This window comes from Branchiostoma belcheri, unplaced genomic scaffold (genome assembly GCF_001625305.1).
Source record: "Branchiostoma belcheri isolate BF01 breed outbred unplaced genomic scaffold, Haploidv18h27 scaffold85, whole genome shotgun sequence".
Lineage (NCBI taxonomy): Eukaryota > Metazoa > Chordata > Leptocardii > Amphioxiformes > Branchiostomatidae > Branchiostoma > Branchiostoma belcheri.
Genome location: NW_017804520.1, coordinates 1,408,994 through 1,424,071, shown reverse-complemented (window position 1 = coordinate 1,424,071; position 15,078 = coordinate 1,408,994). Strand labels below are relative to the sequence as shown.

Sequence of the window (15,078 nt, the reverse complement as noted above, 5' to 3'; positions counted from 1 at the left end):
TGCTTGGTAAAGATATCATTATTATGCTGTATCACAGTCCTGTTTAAGATACTAGTAGATGTTTTCAGAATCTTTACATTTGGCGTTTTCTCCTTACCTCACCACAGTACATGCACCGGCAGTGTCCGGTCTTTGTGCACCGCTCTATTCACAGGGTAACATAGTACGGTGCCGTTACACCATTCAGAAAACAATCCTCTATCCAATTACAAAAGGACATTATACACAGATGTCCTTGCTCTATCCTTGGAAGAAAGCGTGATCATGTCAGTGACAAAGATTGTCAATGTCTTTCTGTCACCTTGACAACTGAAGATGCGAAATCTGCATCATTCGCATTGCGCACATCTGTATACAAAGTGTGTCCGCTGGGTTCAACACATCCATACAAAGATCATCATTAAAACAATTTAAAAAAACCTGTTTCTCACACTCCTACCATGTTGTTAGTTGCAACGCTCTTGTATCAACCAAGCCTACTAAAGCAGTGGTTCAGTGGCAAAGCATCGGTACTTCTGGATCAGACGTTCAAAAATTCGAATTCCAACCGTTGCCTTTCCCCCGATTGTCACGCTACTACAAGGGTTGCCGTCTGCAGAACGAGACTGTATGCCATGTTCCTCCGTTAACTTCACTTCTGAAAAAAATAGCTAGGGGGTTTCCTCATACATTGCTCTAGCGTCTGTCCTTTTCTCATGCATTGCCGGTGAATAGAATTATTTTTTTACAGTAAGCCAAACTGGCTCAAGATACGACATGTCCGTTTGAAAACCTGTCACAGGTCAACATTCTAGTTGAAAGTTGCCACGGCAAAAAAAAATCCAGCGGTACAAGCGTCAACTCACGCTATAGCTTCGGACACAGTAACCACGAAATCAATAATCCGTTCCAGGGAAGTGTGATTCCTGGCATTCCGTCCCAGCAAAGTCAAACTGTCCAACACATTTCACAGGCGGTGGGGCGTGGGAACGCGGCTTTCAAGTGGAACTCCGACCGTCGCCTTCACGAAAAAAAGGCGCGCGCAAAGTGGCAAAGTTTGGAAAGAAACCAACTTCGCCCGAGCTTGTTCCTGTACTCCTGTAGCACTGATCCCTCCTCTCTCCTCTGTCGGCTAGTTTTCACTTCTTAATTGCGAACCATCACGCTGAAATCTTAGAAGATCGGATCCTTCTCGCTTTCCTTTGAAGTTCTTAGATGGTGTCTTGAAAATCCCCGGCTCTCCATCCCGCCTCCTGCACGCACGCACCCGTCCAATCAATGCGGCATGGAGACCCCTCGTCACGCCCTGTTTTCCGGCTTGGCTTCGCTCCTAATGATCGCCCAAACTTCCCGCCGCCGCCTGACGGCTCTTCTGGATGCGTCTCCACGTGTGCGCGGTCATTACGTATTCCGGTGGCCGCTTCGCAGTTCTCGGCGTTCCCCCATGGGCGTAAGCTGGCCGGGGCGCTCGGCGCAGAGCCTGCCGTGTCAGGAATACAGTGCCGGTCGCCCCACAATGACATGCCTTACACGTCCGTAACAACCCCACATTGATCTCCCTAGTCTCACATCCTCGTTACATGTCCATCTATGACGTCATCTCCATGGCAACCGCGCGTGAGCCGAATGTGCGGCGTGTGGCTGTGCATGTTATTAACTTTATCAGGACTTAAGAAGACGGATACTGGGACGCTTTTGTATCCCTCTTCCCAGACGCCTACTTCGATCGCTGGAAGATCTATAGCTCGCAGTGTAAGTTTGGGGCACTTGTTTTATTGCCTAAACGCGAAGCTCAGCCAATACGTAAATCCCTGAGCAGATGTGGAGGAGGATTGCCGTTTGTTATATCTTCTCCCGTCGTTCCTCTGAGAGAAGGCGAAGCGCCATAAAAGTTGACCAGAAGTGAGGCGGTATAAATCTCGCGCCGTCTCCTTAGAAATGGCCGACACGCACCCTTTCCTTCTCTGGCGGGATAAAACTTCTGACGGGTGATAAAACGGCGGGAAGCAGCGTTAACGTCTCCCGCGGGGTGTGCGACCTGCGCGGGTTGAGACGGATGTGTCCCGGGGCGAGGACCGCGCGCACCTCTCGCACACACGGCATTACTCTGCCCGTGGAAATTGCTCCTAATCCGAGAGAACCTCCTCCGCGCCGATTGCCGAGTCTCGGAGGGACCTCAGGACGGCATCTTGTCAAATGAAGCCAGGCTTGGCGCCCTCAAATTCATCCGAGGACGACACCATATGTCTGTTGGATCGGGGGTTTGCTTGAAAACTCTTCCAAACCCCTCTATACACTTTCTAACAAGCCGTTTTGCGCATTTTGTCCACACAAGAAACTTTTACCCCACTTTACAAATGATATAACCTTTATACGTACTGTAAGTCTTGACATATTCGCGGTGGTTTCATTTTCGCGGGTATTGCAATGACTTGTCCACCGGCGACAAAATCATTTAGTGCTTGATGTAATCTGTGTGCCTTCCGCGAATGCCTCCTCCATCCTCTACCACAAAATTCAGTCTCCCCAAACTTAGAGGGATTCCCAGTATCTGTCCCTGTCCCCTGGGACACAAGTGATGACGACACGTCTCTGATTTGTACCCAATCGGCGCAGTGCGCATGGTTAGCTTGCAGAGCGCATCCTTCCTTCATAACATTTCCACACACATTACGGTAATAAAAGTCCGAATTGCGGCCTAATGCCGAGTGTTCGGCGTGCCCGCACTGCCAAAATGTGCGACAGTAAAGAAACCGTCGTCCCTTTGTGACCAAGCTGTCGTAGGAAAAGTCATTTATCAAATTTCCTTACTAAGGATTAGTTTTATTTGCTATAAATCTTCGGTAAACGTGTCCTGCAGCGTCCTAGACCATCTTCATTTTGGTACCTCCTGCACGTCGCCATCCATCATTCCTTTCCACCCTCCAACATGCCTTTCTTTTTCTGCCCAATAAACCTGTATCGTCTCTATTCATGATGTATAAAGACGTTACGCCCCAGATTCGGAAGGGGATCTGTATTCAAAATGTTCCCAAATTGCCGATATTAGTGGATTTACAAAACATTTTATAGTCATAAAAGTATAAATGTACATAACTTTTCAAGCGGAAGTTATATTGCTATTTACAACATGTTTATTCTTGCAAAATTCCTTGCCAAATGGTAGCTTTAAAAGTGTAGCTGTAATACAGAAATCACACACGTACCACGGCGCTCTTGTGTGCAGTCTCGGTCGTTAGGTATTTGTGACGTCTGAAATTTGAGACGCCCCGTGCAAATCAATCCACGGTGATCGTGTTAAGACTTTACAGTCGTTTGGACAGTTACGTGACAAAGTTGATGAGAGAAAAAAGACTTAGATGGATTTTGCACACCAGGAATCAAAGGAAACAGCAAGAAAGATTCACAGTTAGGAACCATAAGACGGTGGGAGAGGGGGGGGACTGATATGGTACCCCTTGTGGAGAAAGACCTAGAAAGGCCGACATTTGTTTGGGAGCAAATGCAGCAAATGGCTTCACCACATCCCCCGTACCAACAATGGACCTATCCTATCCCCATAAGTTATAACAAAAGGTATCGTCGACTTAAGAAAGGAGCACAAACAGGAGGTACAAGACGAAAAGAGCGACCCGATGTGCCACAGAGGGAAACAAGGGACGGACTAAGGTCTGCGTATCGGAGAGACACTAGTGGACTTGCACAGTCATCGGAAATACACAGTCACCACTATTTCAGCACCAAGGAGAGGCAACAGCACTGGTGGAGTAGAGGCAAAGAACGGCGCTTTTTCATTAGCTAGAAGTGCAATGTGGTGTCGTCACGCTTTCCACCAGGCACATTGGCCTGCTCTTCTAAATAAGTGTGCTGGGTTCTTATACGTGCTAACGCCTGAAGATCCCCCATACACGGGGCGACCTTGCTTTACGTCCCCACACGAAAGGACTAGTGTTAGATGTACCGTCCGCAGAGATGCACAGTCACACGGTTTTCAGCACTCAGGACGTGCACCGGTAGCTGCCTTCTCCCCGCTCGCGCCCAGAGATGTGATTACCGCAGTCGATCCGGCGTGTAACGCTACAAATTCTCACGTCGATACGTTTTTATTTGGCGATTTTCACGGCCAGTGGAAGCAAAAATTGCCCTTAATTCGGGATCCATTCCAGCGGCAGGGATACATTAAAGGATGCGTACTTTTGTAGATTTCGCCGAGACAAATTGTTGGCTGTCCGTCCCGCATACATCGTTACAATCACGATCTTGTATTCGGAACATGCGCCCAATAAATGCTGCATCAAGTGACTGTGCATTTGCTCCGACGCGTCTGGGCGCATAGCTTACCCCCCTGCATTACCAAGACTCAGCTGTAGAAGTTAAGAACGCCGAGTTTTCAAAATAGATTTTTTCCTCCTATGTCATTTAGATCCACGAGCCAGGGGTGAAAATTTAAGCCTGCAGTTACGACCTACAATACAGCAGTCGTAGACATTTTCTAATGGTGTAATGCCGAGTGTTTTCCATACATCATAACTAGATACATAACGTAAACTGTCTACACTGACGTTATGTAAGTCATTTCTGATCTGTAGACTGATCCTGCACACCTATTAACGTCTGAAAATGTCCAAATTTGAATAGATGGCCGTTTCTGTGTGCTAAACTATCAAGCACGTGAAACATTAGCATGTGATCCGCATGCTAAGATTGGGGAAGCAGATAACGAAACCAAGGCCGCCAGAGTCAGCATTTTCTAAGACGAAACCTGTAGCAATCAGGGTGCTAAGCCGAACGCTTTGTTATAAGTATGCTTCAACCACAACAAAGAAGTGCTGTTTTGTGTTGGGTTATCAATTCTCGCACCAGATTCCCAAGATGGATCTAGTAGTAGTAGTAGTAGTAGTCAGTAACATTTCAAGAGGAAAATTCTGCCATCGCAAATAAAATAACACAGATATAGACACAGAAAAAAAGATTTAGGACACCGCCGCGCCTGTTCTAACACTGCAAGCAAGTCACGTCGGTGGATTGTATCACGAATGTTGTTTTGGCTGTGAAGTTTTCTTTGACGTCAGGAGTGTGTCACAAGGAAAACACCATCATTAAAAAAACAAAAAAACAAATCGAAGATATCATACCTCCGTGATATATTTAGAGTTTTTGCGAATGTCTCATTTTTAATCATTAATGTAAATTTCTCGCTGATTCTTTGAATGCATTTCTCCAATGGCTCTCATGAGGCAACAGACATGCATTTTACATGAAATTAAGGACAGGAAATGAGATAACCTTTTCTGGGACATTTGATCTAACTTCCTGTCAGTGTCCTCGACGTGCCTTCCATATGGAAACAACTACGGAAACACAGGGGAACACACCGAAAACAAAACCTCCGTACTTGGAGGTACCAAAATGTAGGTACCTAACCCTAATTCTAACAGACCGACAGAGAAAAAATTCAGACCGTAGCCACGCCTTCCCTGGCGCTGCACTCTGCTCACGTTTTGGGTTTTATCGCTGGGCGTCTCCGCCACACTATCAGCACATCTGTAATCGCCGTGCAAGCGAGGCCCGGGCCTTATCGGGCTCCCGGCAGCAGCATGGGGCTTTGCGAACGGCAATGCTCTCGTAAATTTGCCAAACTCCGCAGCCAGGCAGGGAACGTAACGATGGCAGATGTGATAGCAAGGGGATAGTTTGGAAGGATGGTGGGATAAATAGTTATACACGACGTCGGAATGGTGTGCGAATATACCGTACTCTACTTGTGTTGTCCTATCTGTGAGTAGACGGGTGGACTTCTTTTGTCAAATTATCATGGAAGTTCATCTGTGTTGGTAGTAATCGTTGGTAATGCTGAACTTTATTCCGACACAAGGGTACAGTAGGATCAAATTTTCAACGACCACTGTCGCCTTCATCAGTATACGAAATTACCAATCACTTGTAGACCCAAGGTGGACTTCTCTTCAGAGTTTGTGGAACGACGGGTTAATTGATACTTTATAGGGTGGATAGGAGGAAGAATAAGGAACATCTTACCATACGTTGAACTGATGGGACTCTACGGGGGTTATGATGAGTAAAATGAGGTACAGACTTGGCGTCAAATTGTGGGATCCAAGCCAAGCGACTTCAATCAAACGCTGTATACTACTTATTAATTGATGTTCATTCTTTTTTTCTTTCTTTCCTCGTACATCTCTTCAAAACAATTTATTGGAGGTTGAAAGTAGGTTTGAAAAGCCTTTTTAGTCTTATATGTCTCCTTCTATGTACTATGAAGGCATGTTCTAAAATATATCTTCTCGTGTCTTTCATCACTTAATCTATGCCCATCTTTCTTACTCCTTGTCTTCACGCAACACCTTGGTCATCAGTTACAGACAGACAGTTACAGACAGTTACAGACTAGGTAAGAACAAGTCGACGTATCCTTCGTGTCTGAGTGAAGCCTGCGTCACACGCGACATTTGCCGCCCCACGTCGCACGTTACGTTTGCGTCAGGCGCGTCACGTGGCGTCGGCGTGTTTTTAGCATCAGACGTAAATTATCAGGGGGTGTCCCCGGTAATGGTAGCGGGAGATAGCTGCGACATTTCCGCCCATTTGCGGAGTGAGCATACGGTCTTACCACTCTTACCGTGTCGCTAGATACGTAACACTGGATCACTCATCGTAAATCTCACACAATAATTTTTCCTTGTATTTTGCATTGCGTCCTATCATTTTATTGTTGTGTCCTATCAGTTTATCATTGGGTGGGGAATTGGTCTTGCATTTGCATGCGTTTGCAATATCTTTGTTCTTTGTAACGTTGTGTACTTCATTTATATTGGATTTTATATCTATGTGTTTGTGTTATGTGTAAGTGGTAGCGTTAAAGTAGGTCCTTGCTACTTGAGTGCGCTCCAACTTTGTGTTGCATTACGTTCCTCAGTGTGTGAAAAGAATCTCGCACAAGGCTAAACTTTCTTGCCGCATTTTGGGGAGGGGGTTCTAGGAAATGTCCAGCTTAGACCGCCTGAAGTCACTACAGGACGGGATCCCGGACTTCGAAATAAAAAATACAACAACTGATCCTAGCTTAACTTAACGGGCAACAGTCCAAAAATCTAAGATCCAGACATGTGCGGACCATTGAATTCACCGGTACATCAATGTATCGATTGACCAGCTCTAGCCAGATCGTGTAAGGCTCTTCTGTTCTTTTAGATAAACCGTATACGTTCTGACAAGGATCGCATTTGCATGTAAAATACACGTCGTAAAACAGGAATGGACTTGGATTTGGCATTGAGCAGATACACAGATGCTCCAAAAGAAAAGCAAAGAAAAGAAAAGACAGGCTGAAGATAAAACTATTCACGGATGAAAGAAAAGACAGGCTTATTTACAAGTCTTTCTCTTAATCGTTCACGAGGGTTTTTACCAGTGTAGCTAGCTCTCACAGTTGCAGGGTACTGCTTTTCAGGGAGGTCCTGGGCATGTAAACACGTCCTGAAAATGTAAGAGGCACTTTGATGGCAGAAACAAGTGGCAGAATTCTATGAGAATGAGTATCTAAAGCTCGACGCTTGTATGGCGTTTACTACATGTATTTTGAGACGTTGAGAAGGGGTTGTATTGACTTTGACATGAATGGAACTGGAATGGAGCTGACGTCGGTACAGATTAACGTGCGTGATTGTCACTGAAGACACTCATGACGGCTGTAAAGTAAATCGGGACGACGTCAGAACCATCCGTAACGTTATCTGTGTCGTGTAGCTGGTGTAACGACCCTTCGGCGTAACACACAAGCTTGTTACTAATTACTGGAACCAGGCCATACGCTTGTATAACAATTCTACCCAGTAAGACTGTTCTAGGGCGTTCTTTTACTTTAGTGCCCATAGTGGGACATTCTGTATAGCTTTGCTTGAGTTTTCTCCGTTTTATATGTAATGTTGATTCTAGCTTTGCCACATAATGATTGTACAAACCAGTGCAATTCATCATGCTGTGAGGCTGATTTTCTTAATAAAACTGTAAACTGTTAATCTTTGATGTACTTGTTTTCAGGGCACACCTATCATAACCACATGTCCTTATTTGGCGCTGTTTCCTCCCCCAGAGCCACTACTCCATGACGAAGGGCGCGGGGTTTCTTGGGATCGGAACAGACAACGTCATCAAGGTCAAGTGTGACGAAAGGTCAGTGCCCTTTGGCCTGACGTCATCAGGCCTGACGACAGGAGTTGTCAGAAATTCAATAGCTCGGTCACAGAGCATCAATCACTTTTGAAGACCTCTTATTCAGCTTTTGTATATGTGCTCGCCAGCTTTTGAAGACCCATATCTTCATAGCTAATGATAGACGAGTGTTTGACATTAGGCCGCTGTGATATTGTATATTTTAGACGCCTCTATCGTACTGAAACGAATGGTGAAGGGCGGAATAAAACGGTGTGGTGTCAGCTGTACAATTTTTCTGTGTGAAAGTAGGGCAGGATTGAAGCAGCTCTGTCAAAACCGCGGCGGTCAATATCTTCCCTGACAGGACATTTTTCGCACCCCAATAAATCTGACGGGCTAACGCCCTCGGCTAGGTGTCTAGGTTATGAATTACTGCAGTTCGTGAGACTGTACTGATGCTGTGATTTGTGTATGTTCCGGTAGAGGGCAGATGTTACCAAAGGAACTGGATAAAGCTATCGAAGATGCCAAATCTCAGGTAAGACGAGACATGGTCGTCTTAACTTTGTCACGAAGCTGATGATGTGTTTACATATGATTTCGGGAAGCTGTAAATTAATAATATATTGTAACTTATGACATTTGATAATTGGTTATGTGCTTGCCTGTCAAAGACATGACTAGGGTTTAGGTATCCCTGTGGTGTTCCTACTGTAGAGGATTGTCCGTTTTTTTGTTGTTCTGGACATGCTGTGGTCACAAGTTGTAAGTAACCACAGTGAAATAACCTTGGCGCTCCTAGCAACTTTCTTTGGTACTGCAGAGGCATGTTGTTTTTTATTGTAAATATCAGCAGATATAGATGACCTATGTTTACCTTGCAGGGGTCCGTGCCTTTCTTTGTGAACGCCACCAGCGGCACGACAGTGACTGGCGGGTACGACCCGCTCGGCGCCATCGCAGACGTCTGCCAGAAACACAGGCTCTGGCTGCACGTGGATGTGAGTACCGCTAGGTGTCGCTTCCACAGTGACACTGCCCAAGTTCACCATCATTTTCAACGGGGATCGTTCTTATATAAATGCTTGTGGCACTAAATCCTATATATTGATAAAGAAAGCACAGTCACTGACGAAAAGTACTTGAAACGTCTGAATCTATATCCAGTTGCTTGAGTAACAGCTCCTTGTACATTCCTCCATCCATTCCTTCCTTCCTTCACTTATTCGTTCATTTATTTGTTCACTCATTCCTTCCTTCCGGCAGGCTGCCTGGGGCGGTGCGGTGCTGACGTCGCGGAGACACCGCGGGCTGATGTCGGGGGTGGACCGGGCGGACTCACTGCTGTGGAACCCGCACAAGATGCTGTCCCTCCCGCTGCAGTGCTCTGTCTTCGTCACCAGGGAACAGGTACATCTTCCGGTCTTCTGTCATTATGTTTAACGAAGGAAAACATGTTGTTTTTGCTCTATTTGACCTGAACCAGAATGTCTATTACCATGGCAACTAGTGTTGGGTTACATCATGTTGCAGTTTTATAGCAGGAGGGATTTAGATTCCTGTCTGAACATGTATATGAATGTGTTTAGAGCAGGCCATGTGCGAAGGTGCAAATCTTTCTAGTTGGTTTTCTTTTTCTCAAACATTCTGCTGTATCTGTATCACATATACGTATTACGTTATCTGTTTAAGTTACAGATAGAAAGATTAGTACCCTGGATGCCAGATGACGGGGCCTGGCCGCAGTACTCTGGCGGGGTGGCCAAAACTCCCTGTACGGCTGGAATGTGTTACCGGCCGCGGGGGCTAGTTGTTTGGTGAGCCGATTAGAAAAGGCCAGGCCCCGCGGTAACCTTGCATCCAGGGTAAAAGATTACTAGTAGTAGAAGTTGAACTTTATGTTACCACGTGGTTTTATACCATGCTTCAATACATTCTGTACTCATTGCCCTCGTCAGTTTGCAATTAGCCTTCGGGTGTGAACTTGCAATAAAGAACTTACAGAAAGGACATCCCTGTTACCGTATAGGGTCTCCTGAAAGCGGCCCACGCGTCCGGTGCGACCTACCTGTTCCAGAAGGACAAGATTTCTTACGACGCCAGCTATGACGTCGGCGACAAGAGCATACAGTGTGGCAGAAAGGTTAGGAACAGTGTACACTGCCGTTCTCCCATCAGCAAAAGAAAAATGTCTTTTCTAGCCTTTTTAAAAATCTTTCTTATGTGCGCTTTGATCATTGAGCGCCTGTATCAAACAAACCCATTTCAAATTTCAAAGTAGTTTTAGAGCTGGCGTAGTTAGATTAGTATCAGTAGTCCTATTTGTACTACAACGTATATATACCTGTTTACCTGTACTTAGCCCGATAGGGCATGAATGTTCAATAAAGGTTATCTATATTGTTATTCTCTTTTTTTGTTTTGTACCACCAGACCGACCCTATGAAACTCTGGCTGTCCTGGAAGGCGCACGGCACCAGGGGATTCGAACAGCACGTGGACTACGTCTTTGAACTGGCACAGTCAGTACAGGCTATTTATTACCTGTCCTAGTGTCTATCTACCAGGCTCCTGGGGCTGCTGAAAAAAATAGTGAACATTGCCCAATAGTTGCGGCTGTCTTCTACCTACGATTGGGCCACATTTCCTTACCTGCCAATTTGACCCATTTCTCCGTTGTTTATTTTCAAGACAGAGTTTGAATACGTCATAAAATGTCGTGTAGCTATAGAATACGTGGAAGTTAAAGCTGGCCTCTCACGACGAAAACTCCTTGCCATATCAGATCCGAGAACGTCTATGGGAATGAGTTGGCTCATATTTTACGTACAGCTTTTGTTTCTAAGGATGCTTGTTGATTATGATCTGTTAGGTGTAGATCAGCAAACGCTAAGGTTTTGCTTTTTTTGTCTGCCCTTTTCCAGGTACGTGTATGACAAGCTCAGCAATAGGAATGATTTTAAGATGGTGCTGCCAGGGGTAAGCAGATGTTCCAACGTTTTCATGGCGCTTAAGCTTTGTAGCTAACATTATAGCGCATTTTTCGCTTATTGGCTCTTGCGACATTGCCTCTGTCTGAGGTATATCATAGGATCAACCAAAAGCCACAATTGCTTTACTATAAATCTAAACGTTTGATATATGTCTGTGTAAATTATGCTTGACGTGACTACTCTTTGTCTTTATAACTCCAGGACTACTGTACTCTTTACTAATAGGGCGTCGGTGTTGGAATAGTTAGCTTTATGACTTTGGTCTTCGCCTTATGTTTCAGCCCAACTGTACCAACGTGTGCTTTTGGTACATACCACCCAGTCTGCAGGGGGTACCGGAGGGACCAGAATTCACCCAGAAACTAGACCAGGTCAGGCTCTTACATTATTCTTGGCATTGACTTTGTTACCTTCAGTAATACGTAAAGGAGAAAGAATACGATATTCTATCAAATACTGTGTTGCATATGGGGTTTGTATTTTCATTTAAAGGTTGACAAAGTTACGACTTAACGTTACTGTTGGCTGACGTTTTAGGTGGCACCAGTCATCAAAGACCGCATGACCAAGAAGGGCAACATGATGGTGCAGTACCAGCCGCTAGAGGGCGTGCCAAACTTCTTCCGTCTGGTGCTGGCCAATTGCGAGACGACACGTCAGGACCTGGACTTCCTTGTGGAGGAAATAGAACGTCTTGGAGCGGACCTGTAGAGGGTCTTCTATAGCCTCTATCAGGCTTTGGGAGGCGGCTGCAAAGAGTAGAAATTGGCCAAATACTAGTAGTCTTTTATAGCCTGTATCAGGCTTTGGGAAGCGGCTACAAAGAGTAGAAATTGGCCAAATAGACAGATAACATGCCAGGGGAGTTGGGCCTCTAAAGAGCGGCAAACTGTACTACTTTAGCGGACCAAGTCCCCTGCCATGTTATCTGTCTATTTGGCCAATTTCTACTCCTTCCAGTCGCATCTAAACCTAGTAGAGGCTAGCCCGGTTGCGGTCTCAGTTTTGAACGTTTTCCAAAGAGTACAGCACAAAATATCCAATTGTGCCTTAAAATTCTTTTTTTTTAAATATAACTTATAACGTTAACAGTTATATTCCAACACGTAATCACAAGACGTGGTGATGACACACTCAAGTCTTGAAATTCCAATATATGATATGACAGATGTGCAATAAAATAAATGAGATGGATGTGCTATAATCGAGGCCCGTTTCCTAACCGAAGTTTTGTGTTTTGTTGTTGATGTCATTGCGGAACTCACAGTTGCATATTGTGTGGAAAATTTTGTGTACAACAATTGCTTCGAAATGTTTTATGACTCACTTTATACGTAAGTTAAGTTTTCAATTTTATAAATCCATATGGAACTTGGTCAAACAAGTGCTTCATTCAGGAATGACTCGGTAATTAAAAGGAAAAAAAAACCTCAGCAACTGTCTGTTGAAAAGTGGTAATGGTGAAATATTAGGGCTACAATTTTTACCGCAAGGTGTCAAAAATGCATGAATAAACAAAAACAAATCTACGATTTCATACCTACGGATTTATATAGGTATAACGTTACTATTTAGGAAGTTTTCACGATATGTTGTCTCTATATCTAGACGTCAAACACCTGTGAAAAGTACAAAGAATAACCAAAGAAACTATAATAACACACAGAACAGCTTTCCTGGTGGTCTTCTTTTTCGCACAGCATAGTGGGAAAATATAATCAGCGCACTACACTTTATTTTGAGGGGTGATACAAAAAAGTTAACAGATATAACGTTATACGTTCAATCTGACCACAGATACCATTAGATATACTTTAAAACACTATATAAGAACTTTCAATAAAGATGATACCTTTTAAAGTATCAGACATGCTATTATAGTCAAAATCATGACTATAAAATTACATCCCCTATATTCAGTGTATACTTCCACATCAACATGGCGGAAAACGCAGACTTTTCAAAACTGGATTCGATAGCAAGTCGGAAAAGTGGAGGAGAAAATCTGTATCTCAGGTTCTACCAAGCCAAAATGGAACAGAATCCCAGCGCACACAGACTTTCGGACCCTAGCTTGGATCAGAAGGAGAGGGAAGCCCGACCTAACAAAATGGAACCGAGACCGCGACGATCGCACTTCGCCGCTCAACTTACAACTCCTGTATAATACTCATTGCAATACAGTAAGTAACAGGCTAGGGGACATGTACAGGTAACAACTGTCTGGAAAAAAACTTCTACTACTACTACTACGCTAGGTATTTACACTAGTTATAAGGGCTAAGCCATTGACACTACTAAGGTACAACCAAACAAGCATTCAAGAATGAAGAGGGTTCATTCATTCATTCAAAAAACGAGAAAAGTCAATTCAAGTACATGTACAATGCATTTTATTTCACACAACATGAACAGTCCACTAACTTAAGAAATGTAACAATTACCCGCTATCTACCCAAGGCATTGTCAGTAGGGAGAGCCACAATCTCTTGGTTGGTTGCAAGACGTTGAATATGTTGCAATGATACTCGGAGGGATATTTCTGGTGGGGCCCTCACCAGCAATGTCACTCGGAATGTCATCGAAACACATTCAAGCACCTTACCAACAACCAGGAAACAGTGATTATCCCTGCCAACAATAGTTCAGGTACACAGAAGGAACTGTTACATTTTTACAAGGTTAGACAATAACACGCTAAGTTACTCAAGCAACTGGATAAAATCATAAATCAGAAAATCATAAATCAGAAAATCATAAATCAGAAAATCATAAATCAGAAAATCATAAATCAGAAAATCATAAATCAGAAAATCATAAATCAGAAAATCAAATCAGAAAATGATGGCGTTCTTCATGATGAGAGGTTGTCCGATGTCGTCACCTTCACCTATGAAAAGAAAAAAAAACGAGAAAAGTCAATTCAAGTACATGTACAATGTATTTTATTTCACACAGCATGTATGTTTACACACAGCACGTGTACAGTCAGGCAGTCATTCGTCAGATAAACAGTACTGGTGGAGGCATGACAGGAAGTTAATGATTTGTGATGCAATTTTTTTTTTCAACTAAACGAACAATACTGGAAGTATAATTGGGCTCACCGGTGTTGTTGATTCTGGCCATTCTCTTTAGACTGAGAGCAAGTCGATAGCGAGAGTCACAAGGACGTAAGCGTAATAGTCACAAGGACGTAAACTGAACCCTCAACGAGAGTGAGCTTGGCCTGCTCGTCAGGCCTTATATACCCAGACGCGCTGTCCCGACGTACGGCGAGACGTGGGTCTAGACATGACGTCTAGACGTGGGTCTAGACAGACAAGGTGTGGCTGCAGGCTTCCGTGTTCGGCCTGAGATGGAGAGAACTACCTCCATGCCGCTTCGATGACTTCTTTGGAGCAAGGGGGTTTCTTCTTGTTTGAGGGCAGTGGGCTTATATTTAGTCCCATGTCTATCGAACAACAATCTAAAGCAAGTATGGAGGCTTTTCATATCCACCATGTTGGATTACAGTGCATGCCTGTTCAGTTTACCCGCCAACACCAGGTCGTCGAGATTCATATGATAATTATGATGACGTCAATGGCGCTCAAATGGTGGTTATACTTTAGGCAGCGCCTATGTGTGTTCTTCACCAGGATAACTCAAGAATGGCAGGATAGATTGGTCTCATATTACGCATATGCAATAAAAGCAGAGTTCCCTGGACTGTCATATGAAACTTTTATTGGTACATAAAATACAACACTACGAATTGGGGCTTCCTGTAAACATGGAGAAATATAGAAATCTCTCAACATTCTTTCCATTTTCCAAAACACTTTTTTTTGTAAAAGCTAATGGCCTAAATACCTATCAAATCTGTTCCAGCTAGAAGAATTTTAGTTTGGTGACAAGTCCCCAAACTTTTCCCCAAAACACTTTCCAT

General features: G+C 44.1%; 1 protein-coding gene across 4 annotated transcripts in view; it reads left to right on the top strand.

The window, feature by feature from the left end:
• The window catches only part of LOC109487092 (cysteine sulfinic acid decarboxylase-like), a 29,015-nt gene extending 17,098 nt beyond the window's left edge, over positions 1–11,917 (top strand). For all 4 annotated transcript variants that reach the window (XM_019791068.1, XM_019791066.1, XM_019791067.1 and 1 more), the window contains 9 exons: positions 8,093–8,172; positions 8,638–8,692; positions 9,039–9,155; positions 9,421–9,564; positions 10,184–10,297; positions 10,588–10,676; positions 11,079–11,133; positions 11,429–11,518; positions 11,685–11,917. In XM_019791068.1, the coding sequence (XP_019646627.1) occupies positions 8,093–8,172; positions 8,638–8,692; positions 9,039–9,155; positions 9,421–9,564; positions 10,184–10,297; positions 10,588–10,676; positions 11,079–11,133; positions 11,429–11,518; positions 11,685–11,858 (918 nt within the window). In that variant the 3' untranslated portion in view covers positions 11,859–11,917. The remainder of the gene's footprint in view (positions 1–8,092; positions 8,173–8,637; positions 8,693–9,038; positions 9,156–9,420; positions 9,565–10,183; positions 10,298–10,587; positions 10,677–11,078; positions 11,134–11,428; positions 11,519–11,684) is intronic.
• Positions 11,918–15,078: the final 3,161 nt, after the last annotated feature.